Source organism: Monodelphis domestica, chromosome 6, assembly GCF_027887165.1.
Source record: "Monodelphis domestica isolate mMonDom1 chromosome 6, mMonDom1.pri, whole genome shotgun sequence".
Taxonomy (NCBI): Eukaryota; Metazoa; Chordata; class Mammalia; order Didelphimorphia; family Didelphidae; genus Monodelphis; species Monodelphis domestica.
In genome coordinates, this window is record NC_077232.1 from 136,244,793 (window position 1) to 136,268,962 (window position 24,170).

General features: G+C 34.4%; 1 protein-coding gene across 1 annotated transcript in view; it reads left to right on the forward strand.

Moving 5' to 3' along the window:
• Positions 1-1,166: 1,166 nt before the first annotated feature.
• The window catches only part of GABRB1 (gamma-aminobutyric acid type A receptor subunit beta1), a 474,038-nt gene continuing 451,034 nt past the window's right edge, over positions 1,167-24,170 (forward strand). The window contains exons 1-3 of the mRNA XM_001364479.3: positions 1,167-3,352; positions 3,580-3,671; positions 4,135-4,202. Coding sequence (XP_001364516.1) covers positions 3,273-3,352; positions 3,580-3,671; positions 4,135-4,202 — 240 coding nt within the window. The 5' untranslated portion in view covers positions 1,167-3,272. The remainder of the gene's footprint in view (positions 3,353-3,579; positions 3,672-4,134; positions 4,203-24,170) is intronic.

The following is a 24,170-nucleotide window of genomic DNA, read 5'->3' on the forward strand; positions in this document are numbered from 1 at the left end:
TGATTCATTTGTTTCAACTAGTGTCTCCTCTATCTCTACGTATAAGTTTGTAAATTTCTTTCTCTTATTTTTTTACTTGTATTTCCAGAAATTTTCCAAATAATGATAGTGACAGATAATATCTTTGCTTTGCTATTGTATGTATTTTTTTAAAACATTTTTGGTGTTTCCACATTTCAAGAAATGACCAGCTTTTAAGTTTAGATTCGTACTTTTCATCCTATTAAAATGCCCTGTCTGTGCTTATAATTTGTAGGATTTGGGGCATAAATGACTGTTATATATTCATTAAAGATTTTTTTCTAAATACTGATATAATTATATGGTTTGATGTATTTTTCTTTTAGTATAAGTTATAGCATATTAACTGTTTTCTTAATTTTCCCCCCAAGTTTCTGTTCCCCCATATCATAATTTTGAGAAATCCCCATTTTATTTATTACTGTAATCTTAAGATGATGGAACTAAATGCAACCCTAGCAATTGTCAAGTTTAAACTTCTCCTTTTAATAATAACTCACATTTTTATGGCACTCTAGGGTTTACAAAAGTGCTTTGTACAGATATTATTAGGTTTGACCAAAATATACTCATAAGTTAGAAGTTATTACTATCCCATTTTATCAATAAGAAAACTAGCACTCAGAGACTTGACCATAATCATACAGCTATTAAGCATTCAAGCCTGTATTAAATTCTAGGCCTTTCCAATAACAGATGTAGCTCTTCTCCTACTATTTCATACTACTTTTCATCTTTTACTGATTAAAAAAAAAGGTTTCAAAAGATTTAGTGACCAGAAAAGTAAATTATAAAATCCATAGTGCAGTGTCATTGATAGCTTAAAATGTTGTGTTTCGATTTAATTGAAATCAAAGTTTTATGTTAAAGGGATGAATCTCTGAAGGGTAAAGCTAGTGGTAAGGAAGGAATTGGGGACCAAGAGATCAACCAAGGTCCTTCAAATTATATCATATTACTGCCAACATTGTGTCAATGGTTGTCAGTGCAGTACATCATTTTGTACTATGGAACCTACTTAAAGTATTGTTTGTTTGTTTGTTTTCTTTAAATGATTAAGAGTGGAAGTGTGCTCTTAATTTCATTATTAGTAAAATTTTATGTAATTGATTTCCTTTAACTCTTTTGAATACAGTAAGCCTGACTGTTGTTCATATGTGATTAATACTTTCAACTATTCAACTTTTTATCACCCATTTGATTTTATTCTCTTATTCAGTATCCTCTTGTCTCTCTCTACCTGTCTCCTGGATGGATTGTATTTACTTACTGCCAAGACTGTAGCTATGGATTATTAACTGATCCTGTAGATGAAGATTTGGGTTTAAATTCTTATTTGATGATAAGTTTTACTGTTACCATGGGCAAGTTCCTTAACCTCTCTGAGTCTGGTTTTTCTTATCTGTAAAATGAGAATAATTATATTTGTAAAACAAACCTAATTTAGTTTGTCATGAAGCACAAATGAGTTATTGTGTGTAAAGCGATTCACAGTCCTTAAAGCATTATATAAACCTCAGTTATCATCATAAGCTACCTATACAACTTATGGAATGAAATCATAGATCTATTAGTCATTTCATCAGTCCTTTGGGCTGCCCCCTTTATTTTATGTAGGAGAAAACAGGTCCTAAGAGGGTAAATTACTAGTTCTAAGGTGACACAGGCAATAAGCATCAAAGACAGATTTGATCAAGGTACTCCAATTATAGGCCAGGTTTCTTCACATAGTACTAGATTGGCGTCTTCAAATTAGTCATCTCTAATATCTCTGAAATTACTTTTGAACATATTGATAGTCTATCTTCTACAGATTGTATGTGTGTATGCTTTAAAAAAGCTTAAGTGTTTTTGGCTATCCATGATGGATAGTGGCTTCGTCCTAAAGTAACACTTTTATAGTAATGAACACTGAGGTTGATCAATAAAACTCATTTGGATTCTTGTTTCTCCAGTTTAGGACTAGCACTTCATTTCTCCCCAAAAAGGAAACGATGGAGTTAAAGTGGGGTGGAGTGAAGGGGTGGAGCCAGTACTCTCAAGTCCCCCAGGTGTTGAGTCTTGAAGGATCTGTTTTTTTTTTTTTTTTGCTCCAGATAGAAAGAACCTGTTTGTTATCCCTACTCAATCTTCCACAAGCTAACAATGGTACTTGGGAGTCAGGTGTAAAGAATATTTTGTCCACTATAAAATGAAAGAACAGCGTTTAACCTGTGCCTCTACTCTACCCTTCCTCAATCCCTCTACTTTAGTTGGGAAGTGGAGATCAGAGAAGGGGAACAAAAAGGATGGTTAAGAAGAAAGAAACCAAGAGGAGAAGGGAAAAAGGAAAAAGGCAAGGATGAGAGTAGTAAGACTGGAGAAAGGAATAGGTAGGCATATGTAAATGGCCTCTAAGATCCTTCTAACTCAGAGATTCTGTATAGAATAGTTGCAACAGTAACTGGTCTGTTTTGGAATCCAGTTTCTCTTGTGTCTTTAAGGAGTCACCTTAATCCGTTGGTCAATATAGTTTCAAATACCTTTGTTGTTGCTCCTACTTCCATTTCTAGCCCAGGCTTAAAAAAAAAAAAAAAAGACACGCACACATACAGTCACACATATATGTGTGTGATTTATTTTAATTCCAGTCTGTGGGTCCGAGGGAGATGAGTTAGCAGGGAGGTAGAGAAAAGCTTGAGCTAAACCTATTGCTTCGCTGGTTTTGCTCCCTCCCCAGCAGAGCTGGGTAGGGACAACTGAGGCTTCCTAGGACTCCTCCCCAGGAATATGATCAGGGAGGATAAGATCATGCTTGGAATCGTCCCTACTGGTCACTGGCACACACCCAAACCGTCAAGCTCCAACTCCCGGGACCTTGGCGGCTGCCTACGACAGATGCCAATCACTGGCTGCCTCTGATCCGGGCAGTGAGCTGAGTAAATCAGAGTAGGGCAAGAAACCGGAAAAAATATCACAGTCATCTGTGCAACAAGCTTCCTATGAATGTATATATATGACCTTGTGTTTGAAAGCAGCTGGTCCTTTCCCACCACCTAAAGGAAGCGGAGTATACACACCAAGAACTTCGAAGGGTCTGAAAGCTGTTGACTGTTTCCAAAGGAATATTGTTTGCTAGGCACAAGGTGTCTTGAGAGGGAGCAACCTCGGGGCGCATGCGCAAACCCATTCCGGAATTATTGCTGTGCCTTGGACTAAGTTGCATTCCTTGAATCTTCACAGAAAAGAGAATTCTTTAATCAGAGTTAGGAATGTGGACAGTTCAAAATCGGGAGTGCCTGGGGATTCTGTCTTTCCCTGTGATGATAGCTATGGTCTGTTGTGCACAAAGGTGAGCTGCTTGTTGTTGGGTGTGTGTGTGTGTGTGTGTGTGTGTGTCGGTGTCTGTGTATGCCTGGGTATGTGTATGTGTCTGTGTGTGTTTCTGGTGTTTGAAAAAATAAATGCCCTTTGAATTTTAAAATCATGTGGTGGGGGGATTAGACATATGGATTTATCTTTCTGTCAGATTGCAGTTCTGTGATGATTCTAAATACAATCCGTACTTCTTCCCTTCAGCGCTAATGAGCCCAGCAACATGTCATACGTGAAAGAGACAGTGGATAGATTGCTTAAAGGATATGACATTCGCTTAAGGCCAGACTTTGGAGGTAATTCTTCATATTTTTTCAACGTGTAATACAACTGTATTTCTCCTTTTTTTGCCAAAGGTAAACGTCAGTTAAAATGCAAATCTTTTTTCATGAGTGTGCACTATCTAGCACGCTCTATGGATACACACAGGAACATACCCGTATATTCCGGTACCCACAAGCTCAGGTAAATGAATGCAACAACCAAACACACTGAAACGCACACACACACACACACACACACACACACACACAGAGTCTGCCTGCTTAATGCTGCACACGTGTACAGATAGAGCTATTTTCTACACAGAAGTAGGAAGGGAGAAAAGCCTTAAAATGTTAAAATGTAACCTACTATAAAACAACAAACCCTTTCCTCCCCTTCCTCCCCCACCCCCACACCTATAGCTTTTCTTTCAGACAAATACATACATATAGGATAAGATTAACTACATAATAAAAACTGAATAATCCTCTTTAGGTCCTCCAGTTGATGTGGGCATGAGAATAGATGTCGCCAGCATTGATATGGTTTCTGAAGTCAACATGGTGAGTACACTTTCTGAATTTTAAAATCAGCAAAGAATAATATGCAAATCTGAAACTGACACATTCTTAGTCCCATTCACAGCCTATCAGTGATTTTTCTATGTTTGGTTTTAGCTACAGAATCCCCTCCCTACCTCCCATCCCCCACTTTGCTTTGTATTTTAGAGACAGTTTGTGGTGATTTTTCAGATTAAAGGTGTTCTATACTATTCAGAGCAGGGCTGTAGATAGTTGCCCAGTTGGATCCTGTTTGGGTGGAGTCTGAGTGTAACTTTACCCCTGTTTCAATTCCCCTTTCCATAAGGAAAGGCGCCATCTGCAGCCTACTAGGGCTCTCCTGAATTTTAAGCACCCTGGACAGAGGTCTGTCTACAAGTTTCCCTAGCTTTCCTCCAACCTCTGATCATAGGCTATGGAGGGAATATATTAGGAGATTGAGTTGTTTCTCTGCTTGTTGAGGTTCTGGATAAGATTACCGTGAAGTTTCTTTTTATTTATTTATTTTTATCTCTATACCTCAGTCCCCACTCCCACATCCTCTAAACTAGAAACTAAGTGTAGCTAGTTATTCAAAAAGCTGGCTTCCAAAGGTTTTTAGGTTTGAGTCTTAGTAGCCTTAAATGTTACCCAAGTGATAGCAGATGGGCACATTATCACCACAAAATTGTCCTGGTTTAGGTTTAAACAGAAATATGATGCCTATGGTCAATGTTTTCCTTTGCTTCCAAAGACTGCATTCAGCAGAAAGTTGATGACTTAAAACAAGATAGTTTTATTAGAACAGCATGTTATCTTTATTTCAAAAAGGTCATTCTCCTTTTGGTTTTCCTGTAGGCATTAAAAATTAAACTGAAAACACTCTTTTACTTTCACTGCTGCCTATAGCCAGTAGCAGGCAGAAGACTTTTCCATGGCTAGATCTCCTAACTGTTGCTTCTTGCAAGACAGAAAAAGCCTGTTGCTTTTCCAGGGACAAACCAATGAAAGCTGCAAATAGGCAAATTGCCATGTTTGAACTTGAAGTAAATCAGTACCAAATAGAGTACTTAATTAAAGCAAAAATAAACATAAACTGAGAGTTGAGTAACTACTTCTTGGATTTTTTCATTGTAAAGATGAATGCAGAATTCTATTTCTTCATTTATATTTTCTTTAAGCTTATAAAATGCTTTCCCTTTTGTTGCGCATGTATACAATAAAAGGTGTCTATTAATTTATATCTCTAGTAAACATTATGACTATTAAATTATTTGTTATTTTTGTTGTTAGATGATTTCTACATCAAAATAAGAAACTTTAAATTAAATTAAATATTGACTTCTATATGCTGTTTTGGTTACATACAATTATATCTGCTATTAATCAGCAAGTCATGACTTGTTTAGCCCTTCTTTGCACCTGAGCAAAACATTTTGTCTGTGTGTGTGGGGGGGGATGCTGTATTTGTGGTCTCATATCTGGTATTGAGCAATGAAAAACAGCTAAGTCATACATTTTGAAGAAAGTCCTCTTCTATACAGTCTATCCACTGCTTGTCACATAATAAACTGGTCAATTTGGTTTAAAGGCAATCAGTTGTTTAGATTCATGTCACTAAAACAACTGGTTTGTTGAAAAAATGTTAATTTTCAAATCCCTGGTTTTAGCACCTTATAAATAACTGCAATTATGAGTTAGTTATAAAATGCTTATAAAGTCAAAATAGAGGAAAATCTTAAAAGACTCTTCCTGTATGAAAAGTGTCAATATACCATATTCTACAGGTTTTTGTAGATAAATTCTCTATTGATTGTCTCTACAATCTCACACATATATTCACACTCACAGAAGCACACCCCTGCTTCATTTTTTTTATGGTCAGTTTTTCATCAATCACTTTAGTGACAAAGTATGCCAAATTAATTGTTTGAATTTCAAAAAAACAATTCAATAAATTTGTTAAATTCTCTCTTTTGCATAAATATAATTATAGACAGTTTGTTTACTCAGGACTTATAGTAATGAAATGAAAACACCAGATAATATGAAAGAACATTTATTAATTTCATTTCTATCCTCTCTCATGAGTGGCTTATTGGATAAAAAAAAACATTGCAGTGGTAGTGCTGGGTTCTAATTAGAATGTCGCTGATTATTGGTAGTATTATCTTGAGCAAATTATTGCTGTGTATCTCAGTTTCCTCTTATGTAAAATAAAGGGGTTGGACCTCATTATTTCAAAGGTACCTTATACCTCTAGCTCAAGAGTCTATTCAAGGTTAAATAAGAGTGGTTTAAAGACTAATTTGAGTTTTACTCTCGCTTCACCTTTTTTCTTCTTGTTGGATTGAACTGCTAGCTAGAAATACAAATTTTGCTTGCGGTAAAAGGCAATAAGATGAAGTTTCAGAATCAAAAATTCTAGATACACATGATCTGGATATTGTTACTAAATAACTGAGAGTTACTTAAATATGTTTTGATTTACACAAAATGCTTCTCATCACCATATTTTAGAATATCTTTCTTCCTTCAGAACTCAGATTAAGGGCCGAGCACTTGATGTATATGTGCGTACATATCAAAGTAACAGTGGCATTTGTATTGAAAACTGAACTCTGGACTTAGAGCCAGAAATACTTGTGTTTGAGTCCTATCTCTGAAACATGTTGGTGGAATGACCCTGGGTAATTCCCTGAAAATTTCAGTGCTTCAGGCATCTCTCTAAGACTCTAAGTAGCAGAGAAAGTTCTGATCTGCCTTAGTAGAAGAAATTCTTCTTCTGGGAGTTTCACATATCAATAAAAATAATAAATTCAAAAAAATAAAAATTCAGTTTCTCTCTATATAATTATTTCTCATTATACTTATTGTTCTCTCAATAAGAAGTGAGATATTTGAAGACAGAGACTGCTTCATTTCTATCAGGTACATAATAGGTACTTAGTAAATAGGTGTTGAATGAATGAATGTGCAATTTATGTGGTGGAGAAATTTTTCTTTCTATAATAATCACATTTAACAGCATAGTATATATGTAGTTGCTATGAAACTTGATTTTTTTTTACCTAGATTCAAATGGAAAACAACCAAAATTTAATTCAAAATCCAAAAAAGAAAAAGAATAGAATGCTATTTAAATCAAAACATATATTTCCTTTAGATAATTTGTGGATTTGGTTATTTCCATTTCTTTTCAGCAGGAATTTTTCATGTCAAATGATATTATCATAATTCCATTTAATGTACTAGAAAATGGTAGGTTCTTTGGTTTTAGTTATTTTCCTTTGATACTTTGATAAAATAGTACTATTATGAATTTATTATATTACCTCTACCAAATTTTGCCATTATATCTAGAGTATTTTCTGTTTCTTGCTTTTCTGAACATAAAATGCTTCATTTCCCCAAATAACAAAAACAATTAAGTGTGGTGGAGACTCTTTGATTTTGATCAATAAGCATAGAAATTCCTTGGAGAAAGGAGCTGATCATATAGTTGGAAATTATATGATTCTTTTCAAGTGCCTATATGATTCTTTAAATTAGAAACATATATCTTTCTCCTCACCACACAAGATATACATTATATGGTGACTATTTATTGCCATTGGTTTGGGGGGATGCTTACAACTCTGAGCTTTTAGGAAAGGAGTTTAACTTCCCCCAAATTATACATTTCTTTCACCTTCCTATATCTTCCTATCTAATTCTCTACATAAATTAACCTCCCCCTAAAATAGGAAGAAAGAAGGAAAGGAAGAAAGGAAAGGAAGAAAGGGATGGAGGGAAGAAAAAAAGGCAAATTATAGCAACCTGGGGAAATTCTGAGGCTAAAGATTGAAGCCAGAAGAGGGGAAACATTAAAGAATTTAGATTGTAAGGGATCCCAGAACATCAGCTACTTGGCTACTCCATAAAAGATATGGATATGCACCAAGGAAGCACAATCATCCATTTTATTCAAAGCTTAAACATGCCTTCAAGAGTGCAAATACCAAATAGCTTCAATTGTTGATTTCCTACCCCTTTTCTTGCAGTAGCATAATGATATAGGAATACAACATAGTTGTGTCTGTCATATTGTGGCAAAAATGCTGACAGAAGCCAACTGATCTAGGTTCAAATCTCAGTGGTGTCATTTAGATGAATGACCTTAGCAAAGGAGTTCTTGAGTTTTCTGCTTGTGTCTACATTTGTAAAATGCAGTGGGTGCCTCAAACAACCTTAAAATTCTCTTCCATCTACAAAGGTATGAATGAAAAGAAACTATGACTGCAACATTGGATTTTCTCAGACCACAAGTGCTGCGTGTTTCTTGTCTAATAATGAAACTAGATCTTCTTTCTACATAAGAATACTCTCTATGCAGTTTGCAATACTGTGTAACTAATAGTCAAGTTTATTTCAAGATCTTCCAGAAATGTGCATGCATTTTAACTTTTTTATCTACTAGAAGGGCTCATTCTTTTTTTTTTTTAACCTTTACCTTCCATCTTGGAATCAATACTGTGTATTGGTTTCAGGACAGAAAAAAACAACAATAACAACACAGTAAGGGCTATGCAATGAGGGTTAAGTGACTTGCCCTGAGTCACACAGCTAAGAAGTGTCTGAGGTCAAATTTGAACTCAGGACCACCTGTCTGTAGACCTGGTTCTTAATCCACTGACCTATCTATCTCCCCCCCACCTCACCTCTCTTATAGGCTTCATTTTCAGCTATTCTAACAGATGCCTAGCATGCATTCATTTAAACAGGATTTGTTTAGTTACACCAGCCTGGGTTTAAAGTACAAAAAAATTAAAAGAAATTAGTCATTTGGAATCATAAAAACCTAAGTAAAATTAAATACCATTTCTGTTTTGTCTATTTTTTAATTAATTAATGGCATTGGATATATTGCCCAAGAGGTTTCTAGTTAAATGAGGTTATCACTTCCAATTATTGATGGGCACACTTAACTTGGCTGCCCCAGATAACAAGTATTCAAAATACCATATTTCCTCTTCCTATAGCACAATTTATTTGCATTAAAGATGAGGCTTAAAAACATAAATGAAGATCAATCTGTGTCCTCCAAAATTTATTTTGAAGCTCTATTTTATAAAATCTTATTATAAGGTACAAGGTTGTTTTATTTATTTATTTTTTTTTACAGCCAGTTGAGCAGGTAACTAAACTCAACAGGGGCAGAGTAATGTAATAATTGATCATAAACAATAAGGTAAGAGCCCAGATGAAGGAAGTTAGCTTAACAGACTAACTAGTGATCCTCCTAATTGTGTCAACACTTCAGAAGCACTCAACTTTAAACGATGTCTTTGAAAATATTACCAAATGCAATAGTTCTAACAATGTTATCCTGCTGCTTTACAGAACACCAGTGACTTTTTTCTCCTGGAACAGAGAATACTACACACAGCTTTTTTTTTCCCCCACTGGGAAGCTAGCAATAGCCTTATAAAATGAATGCCTTAACTGTACTATCACTGCTATCAGTAAATATAGCATTGAATCCTCTGAGGTTTCCATAGAATCGTCTTCCTTTGCCAACACAGCAAATGGACCAATAATGTCATTTAAATACAAGAGAGATTTTGACAACTTTTAAAAATAGGAATATATTTCCTTCCAAATAATCACTCTCATTTACCTAATCTGGTTCCTCATGGCCAGAGTATAGCATTTGGAATTTTACATTTCCTAGAAAAATGTCAATGTGTTTCCTTTTAGGGGTTTACAAAAGAGTTTAACCTCTCAGTCCCTGCTTTTTTTTCTGATTAAGTAGGGAAAAAAAGGAAACAAGTCTTATATGTTAAATTAATCTTCCCCCTGAATTACCATTTGTTAATATTTTAGAGAATAATGTAGGATGGTGGACAGACCACTGACACGTTTTAGGACTAATTTTCTAAGTAATTTCTAGCTCTAATATTCTATGGCAGTATGATTCAGGATTGGACTTGTAGTCAGTCAATAAGCATTCATTAAGTGCCTACTATGTAGCAGGCATTGTGCTAAAGGCTGTAGTTAGGAAGTCTGGGATCCTAATAATACCTCTTTTAATTGGGTGTCTATAAGCAAATCACTTAAAATCCTTTACTTTTTATTTCCTCAACTGTAAAATAACAAGATTAAATTGAATGATTTAAGAGATACCTTCTACTTCTAGATCTATGATCCTTATTTGTTTTGGCTATTAAAAAAACACAACTATTCTCTTTAACAGAAGACATGGATAATCTACAAGGATTTATTGCATTCCCACAGGATGAAAGCATTGTATTGGGCTCTTGGGAAAAGGAAAGAAATAATAGCATAATGATTAGGCAATCTGGTTTCCAGAAGCTTTTCAGACTAATTGACCAAGGCAGACTATGCAACCTCTTCTTCCTAAACTGTCCCTCAAGGGTACTAGATCCAATAATGAGAAACAGAAGGTGCTGTATCAACAATCCTCAAAATCCAACTTGATTTATGCTTGGTTTTTCTCACCTAATGAGTCAAGACTATATTGTAAATATTTGCATTTGGTAGTTTCTTTCATCTTTAACTTGACAAAGTAACTCAACTATAGTTAGACTAATTCATTTCTCAACACACATGAAATAAGAGCAAAATCTTATGTTTTCTCACTTCTGAAAGACCGCAGAGGAGTTAGAAAATCTGGCCTTGAATCATTCCATTAGTCAGTCTCAGGGTGAAAAGGGAAAAACAATCAAGGTCTCAATGTTTTCTGAGAATTAATTAATATTCTACTATTCCATTTCCCTGACTCCACATATGCTTTATTAAGTATTTACAGAACGGCAGTGCCCCTACTATCTTGTAAACTACTGAATTATTACTCTCATACTATCACTGTCTATTCAGCAGACCATGTTTAAAACAATATTTCAACCCTGAAATACTGTAAATATTCATGAATTTTAGAAGGCTGAAAAATTTTCTCCAATGCCACCTTCACCATTAAAAAAAAATAATACATCATGAAGCTTATATTTTAGAAGTTGATGAGTTATTTGTGTTTTTAGTGTAACAGTGATTTGAAGTTGTGCATTTTCTGTAAAGATAATGTCTTTGAGTAGGATTATGAGTTTTGTCAGCCACTCTTATTCCATTAATTTATCCCTGTGTGGGCTAGGCTATTTATCCCTGTCTTTCTCTTAGCCCTTTCTCCTTGGGTCTGCCTTTCTTTTTAAGACTTGCCTTTGGTACCTCCCTTCTAGGAGCTCCACCCTTTCAAAATAGACTGGGGAAAACAATGGAAAGTGGCAAAGGCATTGTCTGTGATATCTATACATGTCTTCTAACCCTGACTCCAAGTTTGAGTTGGGAGTGGGGAGAGGGGCATAGTGGATACTGTAGGAGATAGAGAGGGAAGGGAAAGGGGAAAAGGGAGAGAAAGGGGACAGAGAGGAAAAGAGAGGAGAGAATAGAAAGAGGGGAGGGATGAATAGAGGAAGAGGGAGAGAGAAAGGGAAGGAGACAGGAAGGAAGGGAAACAGAGAGAGCCAGTGAATGGGTTCACAATCTAAGCCCAGATAAGTAAAAGTGAATGAAAGCTTCTCCTTTCAATTCTGAGTCCCAGACAGACAATTGACCTGTTAACAAATATTGACTGAAGTTGTAAATCTCTAAGAGTTCTATTATATATATGTATATATATATATATATATATATATATATATATATATACTATAGAGCATAAATGTGTTTCTTATATTAAAAGACAAAATAACTAGAAATGAGATTTTTTAAAAAGACATTTTGGAAAATACGTGCATATACTCTAGAGAGATGGTAGAAAAGGGAAGGAGGGAGGGGAAGAGAAATTACTGACTAGTGGGTCTAAAATCCAGAATAGTGTTTCAGTAACACATTGCAATACACTTGGTGCACAGTCTGTTCAGACAACTCTAGTTCTGGAATATAGTGCTAAATATTTCATGGCTGGCAATGCTTCCCTCTGTGGCTTCAAGCTCTTTTAAGTTTCCAGCTCTGCTGCTTGTTAGGGTAGTTTCCACTCTGCTCTTGATTCTGAGCATTACTTCTATTCAGGCATATTCTCTTTTAAAGTTTTCATAGTGTTCAAAATCCTTTAATCTAATATGAAATTTCTTTGGTCAAATCAAACTTTCTATTTCATAGGTTATTTCAAAACTCCAGGGGGATGTTGAGAAAGGGCAAGATATGCACCAAGACCATTGCCTAAAAGCCATCTCCAGGATCTTGATCTATTTGGTCAAGGTACTGATAGGCCAGGAATGTTCTGATTTATTCAGTTCACCAATTTCAACTTCACAAATAATTTTGAACCACCTACTGTGTGGAGAAAACTGATTTATGCACTACAATAGAGGCATAGTTCAAATTATTCTAAGTTTCACAGTTCTTATATTTAAAGAACTTAGAATCTATAGCCAACTGGAAGACATTCCCATATTTCCTTAGTATGTGAGGATGTATATGTGAGTGTATGTTGAATCAAACAACGGTATGCATTTACTCCCCTTGAAATGTGAGAATGCTTGTTTTACTTTGCAGAAATCTTGTCATTGACAATGCCAGGAGTTTATTCCCAGAATTTTTTCTTAACATCTTAGATTTCTTCTCAACTAAGCTGATAGCTATTTCTAGGATGTAAAAAATTAAATATTGTCTATAAAGAAGGAATATAGGAATTACCTATTTGTTGGCATTCATCAGCTATTAATTAGTATTTGGGGAAAATGTGAACATACACTAATGAAATATTTTAAAATAATTCAGTTTTAGTGATATCAAGGCAAAACTTGTCCCCCAAAAATTTTATATAAATTTTTAAATAAATTCAATTTAATGAAAAGTTATTAAGCTTTACCCTATTATGTGAAAGACATTGTGCCATAACAGACAGAACAAAACAAAGGAGAGTTTCTGCTCTAAAGGAGCTTACACTATAATTGGGTGATACAATATTGACACAAATAAATATAGCACTTCCTCTTCAATGAATCTGTGATTTCATTGTTGCAAGCAGAATATAACAAAATTCAGATAGGCAATTCTCCCAGTAAGATATCCTTTATTAGCAAGAGCATATTGCCTGGTAACAAAATGATTTTATACTTATGCTACATTTTTGTGACTCTTGGTTATGTTTTCACATGTATCTTATACAAAGGATCTACCCAATATCTCTTAGGGCAAAATTTCTTGGTATTATTCATGTGACTGCCAATGAAACATTTCTTCAGTTAATTATCTCTCAATTTTGCTAAGCTATTGGACCATTTCTCCCTACTCTCACCCCCATATTTTTCTGCCCTGGTTCTTTTGCAGTTAGTCTTTGTAATGGATTTTAATTTAACTTACTTGTACCATACATATATAAATAAATTTTAGATGATTTGAGGAAGGAAATGGCATGAAAAAAGTCAGTTTCTTTAGATTATCATTTCTATATTTCCCCCCACTTCTGTGGCAGCTATTCCTTCTTTGATTTTGTGTGGGCAATTCCCTTTCCCTTATGGAAACTGCTTTCAGAAAAATAATTTCATGTTAGTAACTTATGATGATATGAATTGAAGTCATTGATTACCATTCACTTTGTTGATCTTTTAAGCCTTATCTTTTAAAAAATATTTATAACATTCATTAAAAAATAATTCCAAATTCACTATCTATTATCTCTTCCCAACCCATTGAGAAGGCAAGCAATATGATATCAATTATATTTGTAAAGTTAAATAAAACATTTCTATATTAACCAATTAAAATATTAACATGTTACCAAATAAAAAGTAAAAAGCAAGGCACACAAAGAAAGTGAAAAATATATGCTTCAACCTGCCCTCAAAGTGCATTAGTTTTTTCTCTGGAAGTGGATAACATTTCTTATTCTGGGTCCTTTGGAATTGTTTTACCCTTATTTCTAAAAGTGAAGTGAAAAAAATCCAATCCTCCTGACCTTCTAAACCAAATTCAACTATATAGGTAATTAATCCTAACCATTTGAGTAATGGTAAGGCATGAGGAAGGGTGGGATCAAGAGGATAATGGAGTTAATTTTAACACTAACATAGTTGAACACCACAAAAGAATTCTAAGCATATTTGCAAATCCTACCAAAATTACAAGCTATACATTCTGTTGTGATCTTTTTTAAAGCATGGATCTGACTCTGACTATGTCACTGTTCCTCCCACTCAATCAATTCCAAGGTCCCCATGTTATCTCCAGAATCAAAAACAAAATTTGCTTGCTGTTAAAGCCCTTTACAATTTGGTTCTTTTCTACCTCTCCCATCTTCTTACATTTTATCCCCTTCCATCAATTTCAGTTTCACAAATAATTTTGAACTACTTACTGTATTGGGAAAACTGATTTATGCATTACAATAAAGGCAATAGTTTAAATTAGCCAAATTTCCACAGTTCTTATATTTAAAGATTGTAGAATCTATAGCCAACTAGAAAGATTCTTATATTTTCTTGGTATGTGAGCATGTATATGTGAGTTTATATTGTATTAAACAATGTTAAACATTTACCCTTACATGTTCCCATCACTATGTGATGAAATGACACTGGTTTCCTTGCTGTTCCTTGCATGAGACAGTCCACATTTTGATCAACTGTCCCTGTGTCTAGAATATTTTCCCTTCTCACCTCTACCTGCTCCTTGAAAGATAGCTTCAAGTAAGAGGATCATTGACACAGTCATTTTTATATGTAGTTCTTTGCATCTCTATTCTTGAAGAAGAATAGCAAGTTACATTTCATTAAGCTTTCCTGGCTTTCTTCAAACCTCAACTCCAATCTTACCTACTGCAAAAAGTCTTTTCCAATTTTCCCTGTCTTCCCTCTGAGATTACTTTCTATTTACTCTCTCTCTCTCTCTCTCTCTATCAATAGATAGATAGATAGATAGATGATAGATAGATAGATAATGGTCATCTTTTTTTGCACGTTGTCTCCTCCATTAGAATGTGAGTTCCTTGAGGGCAGAATTTATTTCTGCATTTCTCTGCATTGTTAGAGCCTATTGATTATATGTTTATTAAGAAGTGTTTGTTGGCTTGACTTCACTGTTGTAGTTGTAGCTTTTAAAATCATTTAGGTAGGAAAACAACAAGTGCCAAGAACCCACTTGCATAGCATCTGTTCTTTCTTCACAGACCTAGGAAGTGACTCAGAGTCCCTTTGGAACACTAGGCTCCTATGTTAAGTCACATGAAAGCACTTGGAGTTCTTGGAGATGTATTTGTAGAGAAAATGAAACTGGTATAACAGAGCTGGCCAGGGAGTCTAGCAGCCTGCCCTGGGAAATGAGACATACCTTCAAGAAAGTTAAAAAGTTACTCCCAGGAGATTTTCCAAAGGTCTGAGAAATTTGAAGGGCACATATAAGAATGATATAAATAGTATCTCCATAGAACCTGACTCTATTTGATATTCTTCTCAACCTAGGAAGTTCCCTGTAAGCAAGGTAATTCAAAAGATAGTGAAGAGTCTTATTGGAAAATCCCAAATATCTGTCTCAACATGTTATTGGTGGAAAGGAGATGGGAAGAGCAATAATATCTATTTTATATCAGTATCATTCTAAGCAATTCATAAATCTATCTTTTGTTTCTTACAACAATCCTGTGAGGTACATGATATTATTATCCCCATTTTAGGAAACTGAGGCAGACAAAAGGTAAGTGACTTACTCAGAGTTAGAAGCTAGTAAGTATGAGGCTGGACTTGAACTTGGTTCTTCTTGCCTTCTAGTCTTAATCTCTATCCAGGGTAAAGAGGAGAGAAGGCCGATGAAAAACTTGAAAGATAGCTTCAAATAAGAGGAGCATTGACACAGACATTTGTATGCAGTTCTTGTTTTTATCTCTATTCTTGAAGAAGAGGAATAATAAGTTACATTTCATTAAACAAATATTTTAAATATTTTGTGCCAGGTACAGAGGTAGTTGTGAGGGATACAAAGATAAAAGGACTGTGGCGAATTAAACAATGCTATTTTGGAAGTCAGAAGACCTAAGATTGAGTTGTGGTTCTGTCCATTAGATCTATTTTAGGTAGGTCATTCTATCTTTATGGGTCTCAGTTTCTTTATCTATAAAATTAGGGAATTGGACACCTTCTAAAACTTAAGCTTTCTTGTAGATCCTAGGTCCATTTGGTAGTCTGAAGAAGCCTGTGGATCCCATCTTGCAATAAGGTTTTTAAATAATTGGTGGAAATGATAAATTACAGTTATGCTAGTAAAAATAAAGGTGTAACATTCTTTGCTAGATAGTTCCATAGAATTGCTGAAACAGGATGTCTATGTATTCTAGATTAGGACTTTCTGTTCTGTCCAGCATTGAACCTGTCAGCCTGAAAAAAAAAAACACAGAATTATCGAAGTAGTTATAATAAGAGTTTTTAATCAAGGTAGAAAGATAAATCTGGGAAGATACACAGAACAGCAATCCTAGGACTTCCACTGAACTACAGAATGCAGTGTGCTTATAAAGATTTTGGAGAAGGGAGAGAGCTTGGAAAGGGGGTTTGGAGCCAGATTGTGAAGAGATTTACATGCCAAACAGGAGATTTTTAATGTCATGTGATGGACAATAGGGGACCACAGAAGCTTCTAGAGCATGGAAACAAAATAAACCTGTGCCATAGAAATATCCACTTGCCATGTGTGTTAGAGAATGGTTTAAAGAGGGAAAACATGTGAGATAGGGAAACCTAGGTAGGTTATGATCATCTATATGAGAGGTCTGAAATTTGGTGGTAGCCATGGAGTAGGGTCAGGGAAGGAAGAATGAGAGATATTTCTGTGGAGGTAGAATCCATAAGATTTGATAAGCAACTGGATATACCAGGGCTGAAGGAGAGTGAAAAGTTGAGGGGTGGGTCAGGTTTGGAATCTAGGTGATTGAGGGTACTGATGACATCCTTAACAGAAAAAGGAAAGTTATGAGAAAGTGCATGCTCAGTGGTAAAAATAATGAGTGCTGATTTGAATATCATGACTTTATGATGCCTATGGCAGTACATCCTGGTGGAAATGTCTAACAAGGAGTTAGACATATGGGTTTGGTAATTGGGAAGAGAGAGATAGCCTAGATATGTAGAATTGGGAGTTATCTGCCTGGTCACGGTTGAACCTTGGGAACTGACAAGATCAATGAGAGTACAGAGTACAGCGAAGGGCTAAGGCTAAGGCCTTAGTGTATACACATACGTAAGTAGTTGGGGATCTTGAAAAGGTTATTCAAAAGGACCAATTAAGCAAGTTAGGAGAAGAATCTTGAAAATCCAGTAAGGAAGAAATGCCTGGGAGGAGGGTGGGATCCATAGTATTAAAAATTGAGTAGCGGTCAAGAAGGATAAAGATTGAGAAAGGGCTCCTTAGAGTTCAAAATGAAAGATTTATTAAATTACTAAATAGATTTGGATCATTGAAGGTTGAATATTTCAACAGGAGAGTTTTAGGGTTGCTTAGAATTATGGATTTTTACAAGTGTGTGTGGGGGTTCTTAGATGGGCAGAATGGCTTAGGATAGGCTGTCCTGAAGGTGGAGAGTGGTGTATTCTTTTAGCCTAAGCTCAAGGTTCTATTCCTAAGAAACTGAAGCTTCATGAACAAAATTTTCCATGTGTTTTTTTTTTTTAAAGCAAGAGAACAATGCATTCTCCACTGGTAAAAAGAAAATGGCATTTTGGTTTCCATAGCAAACAGTCAACATTAGTTATTTAAAGAGTATAAACTTTATTTGTGCCTAGTATGCTTTGCAATATCACAAGCTACCAACTTTCCTTTCATCTTTTCCCAGTATTTTTTTTTTCTTCTTCCTCTACCCTAACCAACCTAACCTTTTAAAGAATCTAGCTCAAAACATTTTTTTGAAGTCTTGCCATCACCATCATTGTTCAGGTTATTGGTAGAGAGTGAATGAGACACAAGCAAAATCCAGGATAAAAGAAAGGATATTAATTATTTTCCTTCTTTCACCACACAGTTGTGTATATATAGACATCTACATGTATAGGTATGTGTATGTATAAAGTGTGAGTGTATGTGTGCCCACAGAGATACACACAGAAAACTCCTTGAGATTTGAATAAAAGCATTTGCAGAGTTTGGTATGTATCCTAATATATTCTACACTAATCATAAGGTTGTATAACTTACAGAATTAATAATAACAATTTATCAATGTGTTAAAATTTGTTAATAAGAATATCTATTAAAAATCTTAATTCATAAATGAGCAGTTTCTTCATCAGTTCTAACTCACACCTTCATCTGTAATTTTCCTTTGCTTTTATGGTGATCACGAATCGTGAGCTGTTACCATAGGAACAGATTCATCATATAAAGTAGTCAGCCTAATAGACACAAAACCAATACATGACAAACATTAATATACATAGTCTTGACTTTTCATTTGTTTGGAAAAATAAACATACCACTCTTCAGGTTCCCCGTTTACTCCTGGGTTCTATGGGATGTCAGTTTTATTAAATGCAATTAATAGCTTGATTGACAACTATTTTAAGTAAAAAGTAAATTACATTTTTGAGAACCCTATCTTGTGTTTTTATTTTTAATTAAAAACATTTTATTTAACCACTCTCCCATGGTGGGGATAGGGAAAAAACTCTAAATAAATATGTATAGTCAATATTGGTTTTGTCCAAAAATATATGTTTTATTCTATATCTTGAGTCTAGCATTTTTCTGTTTGGAGGTGAACTGCACACATCACAAATTCCCTGGAATTCTGGTGTTTTCCATCATAGTTTTTAAATCTTTCAAAATGGTTAATTTTATGGTGTAAATTTTTGTCCAGATATTATATTAGTTCATTCAAATCTCTTCAGGCTGATTTCTCCTTAATTATCCCTATCCCTTTCCTAACTTTTTAAAAGCCAAACAAAATTCCATTTTATATATAATATATATTATATGTAACATATAATATAGAGACACATGTACTACATGTACACAGACTTATGTGTATATACACACATATATGTATATATATACATATATATATATATATATATATAATTCAATAATTTCTCCAATTGATGGATACCACTGGTAATGGGAATTTCCTCATTGAAACTCTCCAAGAGGGGTAAACCTTTTTGGTTCTTAAGGGGTCCAGTACAACAAACTAACTCTTTCCTTCTCATACATCCATCAAGGAGAACTTAGATAGGCATATAGATTCTTGCCATAAATATTCCATAGGGATAATTCCATAGGGTAGTAAGCCAATGATAGTAAGCCAATAAAGTTATTGATATTCATCTGACCACAGTTTTTTTTGCTTTTCTTGTTTTTGTTGTTTCATTTTGTTTTGGCTCCTATCTAGGTCAGAGATTTTTCTTGTAATGGATTAGGTATCCTTTCAAACTCTAAATATATTAAGAACCTGTCTTTCATACTTCTCAAAATTGTTTAATCTCCAGCAGAGATCATCTCTTTATATTTGTTCTGGTCCATCTGCTTATCTTCTATTCATTTTCTTTTGTGTCATTTCCACTTCCTCAAAAAGGATATCCATGAACAGGACTTTACAATTCCAGTACAGTAGCTACAATATATCATCCTGTTGATGAAAGATTTTTATTAAAAAAACCCCAACACTTTACACATATCTTTTGAATGTGTGGAGGGGAGCTATTTACTATCTTCTATCAATTGATATTCCTAAATGCCCTTGGGATAACTGCTTATTTGGGTCTCTTATCAAACTTTTTTAAAGCTTTTTTTTCTTCCATTGCTTTTTACTGTTTTATATAGAGATGCTATTCATGATCTAATATTCTATTATGTAAACTTTTAGATGAAACTTTATATTAAAAACCAATACCACCTTTGACATCTCTCCACTTAAAAAAAGATCATACATTGAGATGGTTCTTTTTGTCATCTCAATATAAAAATGTATTTATATCAATTAAACTTCATTAAGAAATGGTTTAATTTGTATAAATATCTATTCTATCCATTTTCTATTATTTACATCTGTAATTTATTCAAATATATCAAGCTGGAGTTGTTTTAAATTACTTCCATGTAATGTTCCTATTTGTTTAATTTCTTCTAGTTTTGTATTATCACATTTATTTGGTAATAGGTCAGGGAGCTGACTACACACACAAAGATTTGGGAATAACTTCACGTCAGTAACAAATGAGTTAAAATATCAAATTTATTTTTAATACAATCTTTGGTGCTTACTATATCTAGAATCTCATGATTCTTTTTTTTCCTTATCAAGTATTCCTACTCTATAGGCTTAAAACTTCTTTTACCCTCCAACCCTGACGACTTGCTTATTTCTTACTCTTGAGTCATAATTTCCAGTATTATTTTATGTCACCTCTTCATCTATGCTCACATTTATATTAAGGTCATTGAGTATCAAAGATATAGTAATGTGATTTGGAATTTTTGTCAAGTTATTATAATGTTTTTCTACCTCTTTCTTTGCCATAACAGATATTAGTATTATAAGCCATAAATATTTTGGGGGGAATAGTTTTTATTTAAGTACCATGAAAACTATAATACAAGATGTATAAAAACCCCAGGAAATTATATTATTTTATTGCCTCACACCCTAAAACCAATTCCACTAACATCTTTAACTGTTTGTGCAAGGAGTACCCATATCCCATCTACCCAAATCAGTTTCAATGTTACTGTAAATTCTATTTGTATTCATAGAGAGATTATCAAGATGAATATTATTAAGGTCCTTCATTAATGTCTGCTAGAGATCCTTTGTTCAGGATTTCACATTTAAGATAACAAAAGCAAAGTTAATATTCATAAACAGTTTAAAAATGATAACTCCTAATAACCTCTACCCCTTTTTCTATCACCCTTCAGTTTTCATTGATGAATCTAAAAGAAGCCAAACCAGACATAAGGCCATTTTATATTTTCCCTTTTTTATGGCTTGCCATGGCCAAAGAATTCATCAGCAAGTGGCCAGACTGCTGGAAATTGGTCTTTCCATATTAGCTATGCTGGTTCTCATTATAAAGGCACAATCTGTCACTGTGACTATATTTGAAGACTTTCCAACATTGTAGAACCTGCCAGAGCTTCTGCTCCACTGGCATATCTTTCAAGATATCAGGGTCACCTTTCCAGAATGAGATATCTAAATAAGGTTTCATGAAGGGGTTGTTCCATTTTTATATGGCAAAAATGGGGAAAATTGACAAAGATAAAACATTAGTGACAAAACCTGGAAAATTCAGAAAAAAAAAAGTTTAATTCCTACCAAACTTTAAAGGTACATTGTGCCCTTATTTCAAAATATCACCCCTGTGTGAAACTTGTGATATCACATTCAAACTGTGATTTATCATTGCCAGTGAGAACAAAATAACTAAATAACATGATGAAGAAGATTCCCACCCCACCCTCACCTGGCACATCCCATAGAGAACAATTGAGAGGAAAAGTCTTTCTTCAAACTTACTGCTGAGATTATGACACTGGTGGAAGAAGTTGTAGCTTGATCCTAAAGGTCACTACTGGTAAATGAAAAAAAAAATCTTAAGGGATAGAGATACCCACTCATAATTAAAACCATAAGCTTAGAGCAGCTAGGTGGCTCAGTGGATTGAAAGTCAGGCTAGAAGATGGGAAGTCCTGGGTTCAAATATGACCTTAGACACTTCCTGGCTATGTGACTCTGGGCAACTAAGTCCCTTAGCTCCAAATGCCTAGCCCTTACTGTTCTGTCTTGGAAACAATACTTAGTATTGATTTTAATGCAGAAAGTAAGGGTTAAAAATATTAACTCACTGACTGGATTTGGTTTTCAAAAGCTTCATATATGGGTAGAAGAGCAGAAGGGGGCAGAAATAAACTTTAATAGAATGGAGCATTCCAAAGACCAGAGGAGTAACTTTATTCCAGGCAGGTTCCTAAACTATTCTGAGCTGATATAAATATGATTTTGTCAGACCACTCATGAATACACAAAGTTGGAAGTTTGATTCAGAGCCCTTATTGAAATCAAGCTCTTGAATTTTTGGAGCTTTACCGATTTGCAGCATCAGATAATTTCAGAGCTTTCAGGGACATCAGTAATTGTTCTGTCCAACCCATAACTAACAAAGAATCACCAGTACCACACATGCAATAAGTAGTCTTTGAAAACCTCCAGTGAAGTAGAACATATTGACCTCCACATGCAAGCCTTTCCACTTTGAGGTAACTGATTTTTAAGAAGTTTCTTCTATCTTCAAGTGTGTAGTTGCTTCTTCACAATTTCTACTCATTGCTGCTAGCTCTTTCCCCTGGAGTGAAAGAGAACAAGTTTAAACCTTATTTCTCTTAAAAGTCTATCAAATGCTTCATGAAAACAATCATGTCTTTCTGGAACCCCTCTTTCAGGGTTAAATATATCCAGTCCATTTAATAGATCTTTATATGACATAGACTGGAGGCCACTTAGCCTTTTACTTATATTGATGTGCTCCCAAAAATGTGGTGCCCCAATCAGAACAAAACAATCCAATGTAAGGTCTGATGAGTTAGGAGTTCATTGGGATTAGTACCATTTTTGTTCCAAAAATCTATACTTCAAATGAAATTAGCCTTTGGGCTGCCATAACCTACTATTGATATATAGAATTTACAATCTACTAAAAAAATCTTTTTTCAGTTAAATTTGTCTAATCATGTTTGTGTAAGCTAACTGAACTAAATGTGACCTAAACTGGGACATAGCAGTAACTTGCATGAATTTATATTACTTTAACGTTTGAAGTTCCAAAAGAAGAAACTATTGGGTAAATAAAAATGTAGGAAGATTTTTGGTTTGGGTTTTACTTTGTACAGATAGCAATAAATAAGGCAGCTTCTCAGTTGATAATGCTATTACCAGAGAGCAGAGAAGGTAGACGAATTCTGGTCAGAGGAGAAGAATATGAAACAATGCTGGCAAGTACTCCTTTGTTAGTGGCTAAAATGCTACTTTCTCTGTGATTTCTTCTCAGATTCCCCCAGACAGAAGTAATCCCTATTCATTGTACTTTGGCTTTATTCAATGTAATTTATCATTTTTTCTGCCTCATGTAAGACTTATTTTTATCTTATTTCTTCCACTAGATTCTAACTTCCTTGCAGACAGGAAGCACATCTTACTCATCTTTGTTTTTATCACAGGACAAAACAGTGTCCCAAATGTAAAAGGGACATGGTAAATGTCTATTTAATTGGATTGAATTTAATATAATTTGGGGGACAGGGATCAGGAGGAGAGGAACAGTTGCCTAAAGAGGATGCTGAGACTACTTGGCAATAACAATGACCTTTTTTCTAAATTTCATGGTAAAAAAGTCATCATCTAGCACATGCCATACAAGAAGTTCTTTGCCAAGAAGATTAAATTATTTTATCTCTCCTTTTTATGCATCGTTCCCCCCAAATACACACACATGCTCAGACAATACAGTATCAGTATCTGTGTTGTGTCCCTTCTGAACTCTATACAGGTGATTTCTGTATACTTGCTCAGCTCCATTTTTTAAAACTTTCTCAATTCTAAAAATGATTTTGGATTGTAATTTGAATTTATATGGTATTATCTCCATTTAGTTAATGTCATCCAGAAAAAAATGTCTCAAATATAAGGGGATATAGGTATAGGCAATTCAATATCATGAATAATTCAAATGTAATATATGTGCTTTGAAAAATCACATTTAAGGTTCACAGTAGTATAATTCAAAATTCTTTTATTTCAGTGGAGCCACAATTTTGTTCATGTGAGTATTCCCTCCTGCCATATAGAATATAATATCAAACATTTAGAAGTTGGTCCACCAAAAGAACTGGGGACATTCTGCTAAGATTTTTCACATTATATTTGTAGCAGTGTTCTCATTGCATGACTGAACATCTATACTTTTCTTTTACATTTACTGGATTATATTGTTAGGACACTTCATACATATAAGTCCT